Source organism: Diceros bicornis, chromosome 28 (assembly GCF_020826845.1).
Source record: "Diceros bicornis minor isolate mBicDic1 chromosome 28, mDicBic1.mat.cur, whole genome shotgun sequence".
Classification (NCBI taxonomy): domain Eukaryota; kingdom Metazoa; phylum Chordata; class Mammalia; order Perissodactyla; family Rhinocerotidae; genus Diceros; species Diceros bicornis.
This window is the reverse complement of record NC_080767.1, coordinates 33,458,785-33,475,050: the sequence shown is the minus strand read 5'-3', so window position 1 is coordinate 33,475,050 and position 16,266 is coordinate 33,458,785. Positions and strand designations below refer to the sequence as shown.

Here is a 16,266-nt window from a genome sequence, read left to right as displayed (position 1 = left end):
GAACTACGAAGGATTTCTACAGGAAGAGGAAAATTGACACTAGAAGGAAGGGGTGATATATAAGGATTGGTGAGAGAAAGTTATCCCCTTGTTTCCGGAAAAAGCACAGATTTCATAAGACAATAATCATTGTAATAATGGCTAATTGAGGTTATTGAGATAAAATGGGGCCAAATCCTGGATGACAATAACATGAAGGAAGATAAAGAATTAAATCACACTAATAAGATGCATTTATTATTCAGAAGAAGCTTAGAGTAAGTAAAGTTGGCCTGTTAAAATGTTAAGAAAAATATTTTAAAGAACATAAGGAGAATGTGTAACTTCAAAACAGGTAGAATGGGGAGGAAAGTGAATAATAAAATTATGATCATTACAATAAAAAGTAGGAAAGGAATATATACTAAAAAAAAGTATAATTAGCACAAAATAATAAAGTAGAAACAAGTCCAAGTACATTGGTAATCATAGTAAATGAATGTGATCTAAACTTCTTACGTAAAAGTCAAAGATTATCAGTATGCCTTTTTAAGAAAAATCCAGTAATATGCTGTTTACAAGAGATCCTCCAAAGATAAAAAGTACACAGAAAAATATAGATGAGACAGAATTAAGGGGAAGAAATGCCGCCATATTTATGTGTGCATTATTTATATTTAAGGAAGAAAGTGTTATTAAGGGTAGAGATTTACTTCATAATGATAAAAGGAACAACTCAGGAAAATATAAAAGTCCTAAACTTGTATATGCCCAATAATACAGCATTATAATAAAGCAAAAGGTGACATATTTTCAGGGGGAAATTGAGAATGGTCTAATATACATGGAGATTTTTAATATACCATATTTAATAATTTATATATCAAGAAGACAAAAACATTATAAGATTTGAGTAACATAATTAAAAACTTGTTCTAATGTGCATAAAACTGCATACAACAGTAAGTGAATGTACATAATTTTCACACTGCTATGAAACTTTTGTGAAATTTGCTTATACTTGCTACAAAACAGATTCCAAAACTTCAAGTATATGTTGTCTAACCTTGGGGCAATTTTATTAAAAATTAAGAATGAGAACATAGTTTTTAAAAAATCAATAAAGTTGTCAATTAGTAGACACATTTCTAAATAATTCATGGATCAAAGGATTTTAAAAAAATTTTATTATGGAAAATGTCAAAAATATACTGTGTAAGGTTATTTGTAATGTTGGATGTGGAAAGCAGGAAGTGGAAATTGAAAGTGTCGGGTTTGAATTGATAAGGGAAGAGTATGAAGGGTCAGGTGTGAAGAGGTGCAATATTGATTTAAATAGCCTTTGATGAATTAAGGATGCGTATTGCTACTCCTAGCAACGACTAAAAGAACAATAGCGAAGAGATATAAGTAAGAAGCCGATAGGGGATATATAATGGAGTACTGCAATATGTTTGATTAACTGAAAAGAAAGCAAGAAAGGAGCAGTAGAGGAACACAAACACAGAAGGAGCAAATAGAAAACAAATGGCAAAGTGGGAGACGCAGACCCAGCCAAGGCAACAATGTGATTAAAGGTACCTGGTCTGAGTACCTGAGCATACGAGGCAGAGACTGTCAAAGTACATAAAGAAGCAAGACCTAACTATACACTATCTACAAAAGATGCGTCAAAATAAAAACACACAGTTACTTGAAAGTAGAGTGATGGAAAAAGATACGGCATACAAACAGTAAGTGTAGGTAAACTGGCTTGATTATATTAATATCAGAAAAATAAGATTTCAAAACACTGTTCTTCCTGGAACCCTTTTCACCTCGTCTTTTCCTGCCTGTCATCTTCTACTCTTCCTTGTAGTCTTGACTTAAACATTACTCTCTAGGAAGCCTTCTCTCACCCAAAATCCAGTCCTGTGGGCTCAGATAGCATCCTTTATTTCTCCTGTCATTCTTTTTATTCCATTGTGTTTTAAGTATTTATGTCTCCTCTACATTTTAAATCCTTTTCTGTCTGTAAGATCTGTGAAGAAGGGACCGCGTCTATAGCTTGTTTATCATTCTGCTTCTAGCACTTAGCATAGTGTCTGATGCATCTAAGTTCTCATAGATATTTGTTCAATGATTGAATATATGAATGAACAATGTAATGAATCAGTAAGAAATGTGTTAAAAGACTATAAGTTACATGCAAAAATGTTTATAACTGTAAAATAGGATCAAAAGAGTTTATAAGATGTCAGAAAGTTGGAAAAACTTAAGAAGCATATTTTCTTTTTCAATCTAATGAGTAATTTTCGATTTATCTCCTGTAGACCTGAGTTAGTAGTTAAGAAGCTACGATACTATGCAAGATTTATAGTAGTTTGTCTTCTTCTCAACAAAATGGATGTTGTGAAGGATCTGGTGAAGGTAAGTGTTCTTTAAAATAATTAAAATCCTAGTCTCTAATTGTGTATAGATAGTTTTGTTTTTTAAAAATAGATTTAAGGTTAAAATAATTTTTGATGTATCTAAATTATTACAGCATTCAGAGTATGGTAACTTCTGACAAGGGTAATGATAACAAAATTTTCCAACTCTTCATATTTCAGACACACACTAATCAGAATTATCTTAATTCCTTGCTTTTATCTCTTTAGCATGTTTTACATTTCACCACCCATCAATGGGTTTAAACAAAAGTTAAAATATTTAGTTTAAGAGAAAATAATTGAAAGGTTAGGTCAAGAAAAAGTACATAATGTTGTACAAAGGTATTATGAATGAATTTTGGTTTTTCCATCCCTTTAGTATGTTTGCATCGCTCTGTACTTCATTAACTCAGATAATTAAGAGTTAACTGCATTCAAGATCCACTTAATATCTGTAATTACTGCATACTGCTTTCTGGTGGCACTCTGTATTCAGTTGGTGGTTTCAATGGCATACTTCTTAATTTTTGGTACTCAAGGAGAACATGCTAGTTTTTTTTTTTTTTTTTGTGAGGAAGATCAGCCCTGAGCTAACATCCGTGCTAATCCTCCTCTTTTTGCTGAGGAAGACCGGCTCTGAGCTAACATCTATTGCCAATCCTCCTCCTTTTTTTCCCCAAAGCCCCAGTAGATAGTTGTATGCCATAGTTGCACATCCTTCTAGTTGCTGTATGTGGGACGCGGCCACAGCATGGCCAGAGAAGCAGTGCGTCAGTGCGCGCCCAGGATCTGAACCCGGGCCGCCAGTAGCGGAGCACGCGCACTTAACCGCTAAGCCACGGGGTGGCCCTGAGAACTTGCTAATTTCGACAAGTCTTCTCTGTCTTCCTTCACCCCCCAGTTATTAATAAGACGATTTCCACAAAACGGTATGATATAAATCCAAAGAAAATCAGCTCAACAATATTTATTTGTATGTTAGAAGAGTTTTCTGTTAATAAATTCATTGCTGATGTAGCACTGAGTAGATGTGGGTCACTCTGGATCTCTATGAAGATCTTATTGATGTGTGTCATTCTGGAGTTTTTGATTTTTGAAGCAAATCCATGTAGTTTTCATTCTTTGTTTTTGGTTATAATTGGGACTACATATTGATGATAAACTTCTTAACTACATCAGTTTGTGTCAGGAATATGGTACAATATAGCAATCTATCCTTATGGTTTTTTCTATAACCATTTTTCTTTGTGATATTTAAAAATCAGGAATTGTCAGATGAAATTGAAGATTATACTCACCGCTTTAATACTGAAGATCAAGTGGAGTGGAACCTGGTACTTCAAGAAGTAGCAGCTTTCATTGAGGTCAGTTTTTGACAAGAAAGGTTGTCCTAATGATGGACAAGTAAATGCCTATGTGGTATACATTTTTATAGTGTGTATATGTCAAGAGGAAGGAATAACTTATTATATTGACATTTTGTCTTGGCCGTCAATTATTTATTGCTTTTTTCCACAGGCGGATCCCGTAATGGTATTAAATGATGACAATACCATTGTTATCACATCTAATCGCCTTGCTGAAACAGGAGCCCCACTGTTGGAACAGGGCATGATTGTGGGACAGTTGTCTCTGGCTGATGCACTCATTATTGGTAACTGTAATAACCAGGTAAAGAATTGTGGAGGAATTATGCGTAAAATTCACTTTGAAAAATAGTGCTTTTGATTATTACAGAATTATTATTTCCTTATAAAAGTCCTAGCATCCATTTGTGAGGATATGGTTAATTAAATTATGCTGTGTCCATGTATGGACTATATTACAGACATTTAAATGGTTTAGAAAGGATTTTTAATCACAAAGGAAGATACCTATGGTAAGTGAAAATAAACTTGTTATGGAGCTATGTAAACAGAATTATTTCGTATATGTTTAAATGTCTGTATACATATATGCTCAGGAAAAAGACCAGCAAGAAATTTACCAATATCATAAAAGATTTATCGCTGAATAGCAGAATTATAGATGATTTTTATTTTCTTCTTTACAACTTTCTAAATCTGTATATTACTTTTACAATCAGTCACAAAGGTGGGAGGAGTTACTTTTAAGGAAATCTGTCAAAAGCAAATTTCAGATATTTTTTCATGACAGAATAATCCCATGATGATGAGGATTTAATGTACTGGAAATTATCGTATATTGGAAAAGTCACCAGTGAATACATTTTTTAATATGCGTTATTTGTGTAGATTTTCATTTTGGATCCTTCCTTTACTTTATCATTTTTGTTATTAACTTTTTCTAGTACTTTTCCAATTTTCGCTTTTATAGCCATTAATTTGCAAATTTCTAAATTAAAACATTTTAATGTAAATTAAAATGTTGCCTCAAGTTCTATAGAAATATTATTCAATATAGAAAAGGATACTGTCTTAAACATTGTATAGTGCCAAAACGTAATGAAGAGGTTATAAGATGTGGGCCACAGCCATATTTCAGCCTGGCTGTTTTGACAAAAGTTGGCATGTTTTATAGGATCTAGTATAGATCTCTGTATTTACATGACCACTTTTCGTTTGTTTGTAAAAATACCTGAGGAAATTGATGGACTGATGGACATATAGATAGATGAAGAGATAATGTGGTGAAGCAAATATAGAAAAATGTTAACATTATAGGATCTAGATGGTGAGCATATGGGTGTCACTGTACAGTTCTTTCATTCTGTCATTTGAAATTTTTCGTAATAAAATGCTGGAGAATAAAATACCCAGTGTGATTAAGTACACATGAACATCAAGAGTAATAATATGATTAAAGACTTGAGAGTCTGCATACTGCATTAATGGTCAGGTTTGTTTTCCTGCAGGTTAAGTTCAGTGAACTAACTGTTGACATGTTCCGGATGTTACAAGCCCTGGAAAGGGAGCCAATGAATTTAGCCTCCCAGATGAATAAGCCAGGAATGCAGGTGATCTTCTCCTCACATTTGCAATTTTGTTAACACTCGTACTGTTCCTGCTCCTCATGGAATGCTGTTGTTCACCAAACGCTAGGAGTGTGAATAAAGAATTGTCTTGATGAGACACAGGAGAAATATATAAGTGTAACAGTAACACTGAGCAAAATAAAAGATATTTGATGAAGAGGATAGTAAAAATAAGCTTGATAATTCACCTGTAAAATACAGCTTGTATGTGTCTTGTTTTCTGTGTGTAAATATAGGACTCAGCTGACAAGCCTACCAGACGAGAAAACCCCCACAAGTATCTGCTCTACAAACCAACCTTCAGCCAACTCTATACCTTCTTAGCAGCATCTTTTAAGGTATATATGATCCAGTACGTTTTACTGTATGAGGAAAGTGTGCTCTAAATGGAATGTGAGAGTCGCTCTTCTCTTTGAATATTTGAGTCAAGGATTTAGGTAAAATACGAAAATGAAAACTGCCTTTAGAGTATTCTAATTGTAGCTATTTTTGGAATGGAAATTGCTTATGATGTTATGAATATTTCTTACCGTTAATTAATGAGAATCTTGATTATCATTCTGCTTCCTCCAGGTTTTTATTACTAAACTACTTAGACATAACAGTCAATGCAGAACTGAAAAACAGGAGCAGGTTGCGTAGGCATATTATATATTCAAGCAGCTCTGGGAAACATTTTGGTCATCTGAAGGAACTATGAGAAGTAGAGAATTCCTCCCAAAGTTTCCATAGAGAAAGCCATTCGTGGGAGTTTGTCTTTTATACCTATAGTAAGGATCTTGACGTCTCCATTTCAGGTTTTTCAGAGAACATTCTCTAAATGATGGGGGTTTTGGAGCAGAGAATGTCTTCAAAACTTTTGGCGATAGTTATAGATTATAGATTAATAATGAATCTTTGCTGTGTAGACAGTTATAAGTTGGAACCAGCAAGAGTGACTCTCTTGGAGACGACAATAATATGTTAAATTAGGTTCTTGTTTTTCCCACATCTTTATAATGTCGTGAACTTCAAGTAAAACTGTTATTTTCCCTGTTTGTTGTTTTGTATATGTGATTTTCTTCAATTTCAGGAGCTGCCTGCCAATAGTGTGCTTCTGATTTACCTGTCAGCCACTGGCGTTTTCCCCACAGGTCGTTCTGATAGTGAAGGTACAATAAAGGAATGCTCCCTGTCGTGAGCAGGGCTTGAATTCTCTTTATTTTCTACAAGACAATGGCCCATAGCCCACAGACCATCTCAAGCTTTCTAGAAAGGCTTCCAAATTTGAAACCTGGTCTATTTGTTGAATTGGCAATCTTGTAGATACCCTAGTCTATTTTATTTGCTGAAATATTATGTGTTGAAGTTCACAGATTATCAGCAAATTCACATACTAAATGCATGCTTCACTGTCAGATTTGCCAAAAGCACATATATATATGGACTAGCCAAGCCTAATTATCTGTTTCACGTCATTGAATTTTTCTGAGCTTTTGGTGCATCAGGGAATCTGGTCAGCGGCTTCATTGTGGCTGAAAGTCTTTGTAGAAATCAGTGCAGTTTTGTAACTGTGATAGTTCAAGTCCTTGTCATGATTTTGTTTTCTGTCCTTTCTTTATTTTTTATGGATTCAACCTGTAAAATATTGGGATGCTATTTTGGAATAAAAATTTAAAACTGTCCAGAATATATGAAATTGATCAGAATAGATGAGTAACTTGGATGTAAATAAGGCAATTAAATCTTTGTATGGACAAACAAAAATTTCTTAGCATCCTTAACATTTTCCTCCTCATCTGTTTGTTGAAATTTGCATTCCTTTATACAATGCATGTCCCTGCCATCTTCCTTGCATGACCTACAAATCCACTTAAGTGTTAAAATGAAAACAAAACAAAATAAATCTCAAAATCTTTGCATTGCAGTGATTTTTTTAAGGGATAAAATATAACACAACATTAAAAGTGATGCAAAATCATAAGCTTGTTTATTTTTTTTGTAATAGAGTTAAGATTTTTATTTATAAATAATTATTTCCATGTCTTGTAACCTATACTTTTGAATCGATTTTCTGGGCCCCTGCTTAACATACTGACCTCTTGTTTTACTTTTTTCAAAGTACAACAGTTACTAACTGAATGGTCCTTTGAGAGAGATTATTCCTAACATCTCACAGTTGCTGTTCCATTTAGATGAGAGTTTAACTAACTGATATGACCAGTGGGAAACGGCTTACTTTGAAACCAGAGCTACAGCGGTTGATAATAATAGTGATAATAATGGATTTTTTCACACACTGAAATTTGGCAATTCTTTTCTTTTAAGTTTTTGTCAGTGGAAATTTTTGAGTTCCATTCAAAGTTTTCCCTGAATTAGTGGCTCACTTAAAATTATATTTAAGAAATTATTAGGACTTCATTCTGCAACTTTCCTACTTAAATAATTTTGTTCAACTTGAGATTTTAATTTTGCTTGAAATATAAAGATCGTTTTGAACATCCCAGATCTCCATCCCTTTTATTACCCACAGTAATGGGATGCAGTAGATTCTTGTTTTGTTTCTCATTATATTCTGTTTGAAGAACTGATGAATAATTAAATGATTTTTTTAAAATATTGAAATAGGCAACATGCTGAAATAATTTAAATACTGCATTGAACTAGAATGTAAATTTTAAAATAATTAAAATGTTTTGTAATTATTTTCCACTTGTATCAATGAGAGATTCACACAATACCTTTGTATTTGAACATCAGATCAAAGTTACTTGCCAATTGAAGTTTAGGATTCTTCCCTTTGTTTTTATAGGTCCTTATGATTTTGGAGGGGTACTTACTAATAGTAACCGGGATATTATAAATGGAGATGCCATCCACAAACGAAATCAATCCCACAAGGAAATGCACTGGTATGTATTCTGGTGTCTCCCTCTATTGTAAAAATTATAGTTCTCTCTTATAAAATATGAAGTGAAATGGGGACTTTTTTCTGGTACTAAAAATGTTCCCTCAGACTGCTATTAATAACACTTACTTGAATTCCAGCAATATTTCAGGTTCTGACTATCCTAAGTAATTAGAATTTTTGGCTGATATCTATTTTTAACGTTTTCATTGATTATCTATTATATGTCAGATACCATTCAATCATTGGGGATATGTCAGTGAACAAAATTACCTTCAAGTTGGAGGAGACTGTAAGTATATGTAGATAAATAATATGTCAGGACATGATACATGTTAACATCAATACGAACTTTTAAATATAAGGTTCTGTTGGTTTGACATAGCATAAATGAACTTGGTTATAAGATTTCAAGTAGATTTCATCCATGACAGTTTGCTCTTTTTCTAAGTATATCATATTTACTTCTTGGGCCGTTATTGGCTCTAGAATTTCTCTAGCTGAAACATAGAGATCTGGTTATAAAGGAAACTGGACTTGTTTGAAACTGCGTTTCTAATAGCATTTTACGTAAAAATCTTAACTGTTCGTATTAAAGAATGGGGAAGGGAGGGCAGAGAGAGAGATGTTTTAAATTATATGTATATGGGGCCGGCCCCGTGGCTTAGCGGTTAAGTGCGCGCGCTCCGCTGCTGGCGGCCCGGGTTCGGATCCTGGGCACGCACCAACGCACCACTTCTCCGGCCAGGCTGAGGCTGTGTCCCACATACAGCAACTAGAAGGATGTGCAGCTATGACACACAACTATCTACTGGGGCTTTGGGGAAAAGAAATAAATAAAATTATAAAAAGTAAATAAATAAATAAATAAATTATATGTATAATAGCTAATGGTCCCTCAAGCCATACATTGGTGTGGTCATTGACCTTAGTTGTAAATGATTTATATTAGAAAAATTTATATTTGAAATATATTTCAAGGTTTGATTATATTGCTTATTGACACATCATTTTATATATTTATGTTTACATTTACATTAATATTTATATACATACACATCCACTAAGCCAGGGGAAAGAGCATGCACACCAAAACTGTGATCTTGTTAAGCAGTGGCTCTCAAATGGATGTTACTGAACTTCAGTTCAGTAAGTCTTCTGTGGGCCAGTGAATCTATATGTTTAACAAGCACCCCAGCTGATTCTGATGCAAATGTCTAGAGGAAACATAAAGAATATTAAAAGGGGAACCTCTCCTTATTGTCTGCAATATTAAGATGTAGATTGAAATATTAAAAATCTTTAAAATAGATATAGATTTTGAAAGACTCATTGAAATACAAATCTGTTTGTGTTATTACATCTGTGTTTCAAAACATTCTTAGAAGGTGCTTGTAAATATTAAGCAAGTACCTAAATGCTGACTTCTGAGATTTCCATTTGTGTGTTTAGTCCATCTATAAATATATAGACTTCTCTTTTGCTTGAACGTTCTTGAATAATAATTATCCCTGAATTTTTTTTCCAAATAAAACTGCTAAGTTGTCTATTCCAGTAAATACAGACATTTTTGTCTTTTGCTTAGTTAATCTTTGTTTTTCTCCCAATGCTGTGATGAAAAGGAGATGTGAGCACACCACACTGAAGACTAAGATTTTTGAAGCTCGGCCGATATAGTTATACAATTATTCATTGTTACTGTTGTTGTTTTCCCAGCCTTCACCCTGGAGATCTCTATCCTTTCACAAGGAAGCCCCTGTTCATCATTGTGGATTCATCCAATAGTGTTGCATATAAGGTGAGTTCCATGAGCACTCTTGCATGTTAGACATTATGGCACCACCCCCAGGTAACCAGTCTTAATGTGTGCCTTTTTATTTTGCTTTATTTAATTTAATTTTACACAGTTTGTATTTAGTCTTTCTTTTCTTTTGAGGTTGTGCATGCTAGTCAGGATCTGGTGCTATGAATAGAAACAAGAAGAAAACGCATGAATGGACACTCAGTGGAAAATAATAAATCCTCCTGCAGGAAAAAAAAATTCAAGATTTCCAAGATCTCTGGTGGGAGGTTTATTTTTGTTATATAACCCAGAATAATTTTATTTTATAGAGGTAGACATATATGGGCAAATTTTATTTTCTAGTTTTCAAGCTTTTGCCCCTTCTGCACACTGATTAACTGAAATTTCTATCCCATGTTATACAGTTACAGTCATTGAATATCAGCATAAATTGTTTCAGCATAAATTGTTTTAGATGCACTTAATTTTTTATTTTAATTTGTGACAATAAGTAAAACAAGATGGCCCCGAATGGTGAAATAAGTAACAGGGATCTAACTAGAAAATCTTCTGTTTTATATTTTGCTATTGAAGCAATGGTTTTCAATGATTATATAAAGAATGCCAGCAGTGAAACACTTTGGAGTTGGAAATTAGAATTCAAACTATAGGAACTTACAGGAAAATGACAACAGAATCTTTGAAGTCCTTTGTATGTGGTTGGGATATTTCATTAGTGAACAGTATGTTCAGAAATGTGCTGGGTTCTGCCAATTAAAACTATTTCTGTTGTGAGTGTTCATATAATTAGATAGAGAAGCAAACATTAGTAAGTTTATTTCAGGAGAGCAGTGGAAATGTCTGGTAGCCAAAAGAGCTGACCCCAAGCATATGTTTTCCATCTAACGTTCATGTTTAGTTTCACTTTTTAGAGTTAAAGTCTGAATTCCAAGAGCATCTAACCCATCCTAAATTTTTCATATTTCCTGCTACCCATTTTGTCAAGCTTAACATTACAAATTTTGATTTTTAGGAAAATTAGCTGTATACTTTCTTAACTTGTGTGTGTGTTGTTGTTTTTAATCTTTTTGAGTTGGTGGAAGACTGCTGAAGGAAAAGGTTTATTGGCTACCCCATTTAAACTTAGAAAACCGGAAGAATCCAGGCATTTTGTGTCTTCACAGAATTCATAAGAAGTGTTCTGTGTCTTTATCAATGGAAAGGAATCACTTGCTACACTTTAGTGATGTGACAGAATATGCTGATGCACAAGGTCAAGTGTATTGCTTAATATGATCTAGCATGCATTTAGAATAGTTTAGCGATCTGTTAATTTCTCTCAATTTAATTGGACATTATTTGATACCACCTTTTATAATATCAAGAATATCATTCATTGTATATGCCTGCTATTTCCAGACTGCTATTTGGATGCAGAATGAGTATTGGATGCTGATTTTTAAAAACACCATTGTGCCTAATTGGAAATGTTTTTACTTTATTATGTATCATGATTTAATTCTAGATTTCAATATTCCGACACCCAGGGTAACAGTGGAGTAATAGAAGGGTTTTTGTTTGTTTGTTTGCTTTTGATGGAACATGCAGTATCATCCCTCTAAAAAATTAAATTATCCAGAACATACTGATCTTCAGAAATGAAATGGGGAGCGCCATATGCAGTAGGCAAATCAGAGCATGGCACAGACCATTGGTCTCTTTAAAAATTAGTACTATTTAATGCCTCTAAATCAAATACGCTGTTCTCTGTGTTAACATATGAAGGTGTCTGATATTTACTTTTCTCACGAAGCCTGTGTAAAAGTCTTAAATTACCATTTTGCAAGTTTCTAATAAAAAAGGGGAACTGGGTGACTGATGTATTATTTCTTGAGTACCTACTTTGTATATTTCATGCATATGAATGTTTTATGAGCATATATGTGTTTTCTAAATGCTGCTTCATTTATATACAAACGTTTCATGTATATTTCTTCATATAAGTATTACTTTTAATTTTTATGAAAGTAACCATGCATATAGTTTAAAGCTGTAGTTCTCAACTCTTTCTGTGCATCAGAAACATTCAGAGACCTTTTCAAAACCGCTTGTACCTGGGCCCCAACTCCCGCGATTCTGACTCACTTGGCCTGGAATGAGTCTCTGGTATCAGTATAATTCCAGTGTGTGGTCAGGGTCGGAACTACTCAGTCAGCAGGTTCCATCAGGTGTTACTAAATCAGCAGTCTCCTGCTCTCTTGCCCCAACCCTATTTGCCTCTTCCCAGAAGCCACCATTTACATCTTTTTTAGCTGATTATTTTGGTATTTAACCACCATTTTCCAAAATAACATATCAATATTGATATTTCTTGATGCTGCAGTTTTAGGCATTATGCATTGATTTCCCATTATGGGAGAGAAATGTAGCTCTCTTTCCTCTTCCTGTCCTCAACTCACAATTGTACCTTTTACGTCCTTTTATCCACACAATAGCCTTATATCATAATTTTGATTCACTGAATATTTAGTACCTATATTATTATGACTTTAAAAAGCTTTTAACAGCTAAGCCACATAGTAAACTTTTTCTCTTCTATGCAACTTTCTGCTTTCCCTGGAGCAAGTAATTGTCTTTGTTCCTTGTTTTGTGTTGAACTTATCACTAATTCAACCCCAGTCTCCTCACCAGTTGTCTAAGTCTTCTTTCAGGTTGTTCAGATGTGTCAGTCTCTTAGTTTTATCTTCTCGATGAATTATCTCCCAGAACCACTGAACTGGTGCCCTCTCTACATGCTGCACAGCTCTCATCCCAGAATCTCTTTCATTATTGTCCTGGGAATTCTTCATCTCTCTTCTGTATTAGATCCCCTGTTTCCTGAATCCTGTGTCTTCCTCTTGGACATTCTCATTTATTCTCTTATTTTGCTTTATTCTCTCATTTTGGTGCAGCATCTGCTATAGTAGCTTCCCAAGAAAGGGTGAATATGAGGTGAAATATTTGAGGTCTTGTACTTCTTCACGTCTTTAATTTACCCTCATACTTTAATGGTGGTTTTGGTATAGATTACAAATTATTTCACTTCAGAATTTGGAAGGCACTGGTGCATTGCTTTCTAACTTCCAGTATTTCTTAAGAGGTACAAAGCATTCTTATTCTGGATCCTTTTATGTGACCTGTTTTCAGTGTTTGGAAGCTTATAGAATCTTCTCTCTGTCCCCAGTGTTTTTCAACTTCCTAACAGTGTGCCCTGGTCTGGGTCTGCTTTTAGCCATGGTGCTTGGTGTGTGCTTGGTGAGTCCTTTCATCTGGAAACTCTGCCCATTATCTTGAGTTGTTCCATTGATTTCCTCCCCTCCATTTTCTCTGTCTTATCTTTCAAGAACTTTTGCCATTCATGTAATGGACCTTCTGGTCTAGTCCTCTGATTTTCTTGCCCTTTATTTTTCATCTTCTGGTCTTTTTGTTCTTTAGGAAATTGCCTTGTTTTTATCTTCTAACTTTTATTGAGATTTTTCATTTGTTCTGTAGATGTTTTGTTCATAATGATATAGATGTATGTGTATGTGTGTAAAACATATGTACATACACATATGTAACTACCTTGGTTTTTATCCTGGTTGAGATATCTTTGCTTACCTTTAAGAACATTAATGATCATTTTTAAAATTCTCCCTGCATTCTATCTGTTTCTTCCATGTTGATTTGTTTCTGTTTTTGCCTGTATATTTCATATTAGAGACTTGCCTCAGTATCGTAATTTTTGCTTGTCTGCTCAGATTTAAGAGTAGAAGCTAGCAAAATGATTGGAATCTCCAAGGTTGTGGATAGGGCTTGTCACACCAGGCTGCTCAGTGTGACAATCTGGCTGGACCATTTAGTTGAGTAATCTCTGTCAGTATCATAGTCTGGGCATAGTCACCAGAGTTGATTGAGCTACTCTCCCTGGAATGTAAAGGTCTGACTCTCAGCGTTATGCTGTTTTCCCTAAAGTCTGTGTGTGTTTTTACTTGTATATACATGTATCTTTATGTCCCCAGTGCCTCACACTTAAAAGATTCTTAATAAAAGATATTGAATGATTAAATAAAGATGGGAACTATTATCCTTATTTTATAGTTGAGGAAACTTTGCCTATGGAAGGTGAGTATCTTGTCTAATTGGTTCCAGCAGCCTTTCTCATTCCAAAGCCCAAGCTCTTTCTACACTTAGGAAAGAGGAACTTTGCATGCTGGTCTGAGCCTCATTCCAGGGGAGAGTGATTGAAATGCCAAGATTTGTGTAACAAGTGTGGCCCACATTTTGGCTCACAGATTTCCATTAGGGAAGAAGCAAATTGAAGTGGCCTTATCTGTAGTAATGTAGTGCTAGTGGGAGTAAAAAAAAACTCCCTCAGTCATTTTGGGCAACACTTCATTCTGCTTTATTTTCTTTGGAATAAGAAAATCCTTTGAGTATTTAAATATTTATGACAGAGCTGGATCCCTGCCCGTGAACATGACTTACACATTTGTCAAAACAGTCGTATTTACTTAAACAGCCTCGTCCTAAAGTATTTGACTGATGGCTGCAGATTGCTGCGGTCTGTTAAGGCATTCACCTTCATAACAAGATTACGTAAGAGCTCTTCTGCCAGTCAGCCTCGCTCATTCCATTTCTTTCTGCTACCTTGAAAGACCGTCTTTTTGTTTTTGGCGTTCTGCAGTTATACTGTGATACATCTAGGTTTTGTTTCTTTATATTTAACCTATTGAGATTAGGTTGGAGTTTTTCGTTATTGCTGGAAAATTCTCAGCCATTATCTCTTCAAATATTGGCTGGACCCCAGCTTCTCTCTCATCTCCTTGTGGATCTCTGGTTATGTGTATACATAGCGTTCTCACTGTGTCTTCCACATCTCTTGACTCTTCTGTTTCTTCCATCTTTTTTGTTTCTCTGGTTGAGATTTGGATAATTTCCTCTGATTCATCTTGCACTTCACAAATTTTTTCTTCAGCTGTGACTAATTTGCTATTAAACTCATTTTTTGAGTTTTATGTTAGTTGTGATATTTATCATTTCTAGAAGTTCTATTTGGTTCTTTTTCAAACAATCCATTGCCCTATTTTCTATTTTCATGTTTGTTCTTCATTTCTTTAAACTGAATAAGCATACTTATTTTATTATTTATTATCTATCTGATAATTCTTATACCTGAAACTTGCTTTTGCTCCTTAAAGACACCCTTTGCTATTTTTGTATCCTTGTATGTCCATCTTTGACTAGTTTCTTCTCAGTATCCTTAAAATTATTTGTAGGAAATGCACTGAGCCCTAGAATGAAGGTAGTTTCACCCAGAGAGGGTCTGCATTTGCTTCTGCTAGACACCCAGAGTCACTACCATTTCAGCCGTGTCTTGGGGATTACCTAGGTGGTATGAATTTGGGGAGCAAACTTGCAAGAGGACTGGCTTGTAGTTACAACCCGCAGGAACTCTTTGCATTTTTTGTTTGTTTGTCTGCTCTACTCAGCACCGAGAAAATGTTCCTTGCAGTTCCCTGAGGGACTGGGCGTGGGGGGAAGGAAGACATGAACTTTGGTTTGGGTTTGTCCTTACACTAAGGGTGTAGCCTTTTGGGTTCCATTTTAACAGGGGTGGTTTTCCATTAGACTCCTGTCTTAGGCAGACCCTGAGCTCTGACTTCTGTCCCCTTCTCTGGATAAGACCTCTAAAACCTGAATTCAAGTTGCTCCATTGCCTCAGGGCAAAAGAGGTCTGGAGTCGGTTCTTTTTCTCTGTCCTGTCCACTGGTTTTCCTCATCTCTGACCTCCTGTCCTTGGAATGCCCCTGGGCCCAGTCCTTGTTCCTTTTATTTTCTAGCTACAACTGGATCCCTTGATGCCCTTATGTAATTTTATGACTGTCATGAAAGTTTAATTACTATCTCTATGCTGACAGCTTCCAAATTTATGTCTCGGGCCCAGACCTCTCTCTGTTACTCCAGACTCGAGTATAATCTACCTACTCCGCATCTCTAATTGGTAATTCTAATAGAGATTGCAAATTTAACATGCCCAAGACAGAATTCCTAGACCTCGTCCACCTCCATATCAGGTAATGGCCATTATGCTTTCATAGTTGCCCCAGAAGAAATCCTTGGTTTCATACTTGACTCCTCTTTCCCTCACACCTCACATCCATTTCCAGAAATCCTCTTGGCTATAACTAAT

The 16,266-nt window shown here is 34.9% G+C and overlaps 1 protein-coding gene across 3 annotated transcripts in view; it reads left to right on the top strand.

Annotated features, from left to right (window-relative positions):
- Window positions 1–16,266, top strand: part of SCAI (suppressor of cancer cell invasion) — a 138,195-nt gene that overhangs the window by 87,261 nt on the left and 34,668 nt on the right. For all 3 annotated transcript variants that reach the window (XM_058524019.1, XM_058524018.1, XM_058524020.1), the window contains 8 exons: window positions 2,292–2,388; window positions 3,656–3,754; window positions 3,909–4,061; window positions 5,266–5,367; window positions 5,622–5,723; window positions 6,458–6,536; window positions 8,177–8,276; window positions 9,989–10,070. In XM_058524019.1, the coding sequence (XP_058380002.1) occupies window positions 2,292–2,388; window positions 3,656–3,754; window positions 3,909–4,061; window positions 5,266–5,367; window positions 5,622–5,723; window positions 6,458–6,536; window positions 8,177–8,276; window positions 9,989–10,070 (814 nt within the window). The remainder of the gene's footprint in view (window positions 1–2,291; window positions 2,389–3,655; window positions 3,755–3,908; window positions 4,062–5,265; window positions 5,368–5,621; window positions 5,724–6,457; window positions 6,537–8,176; window positions 8,277–9,988; window positions 10,071–16,266) is intronic.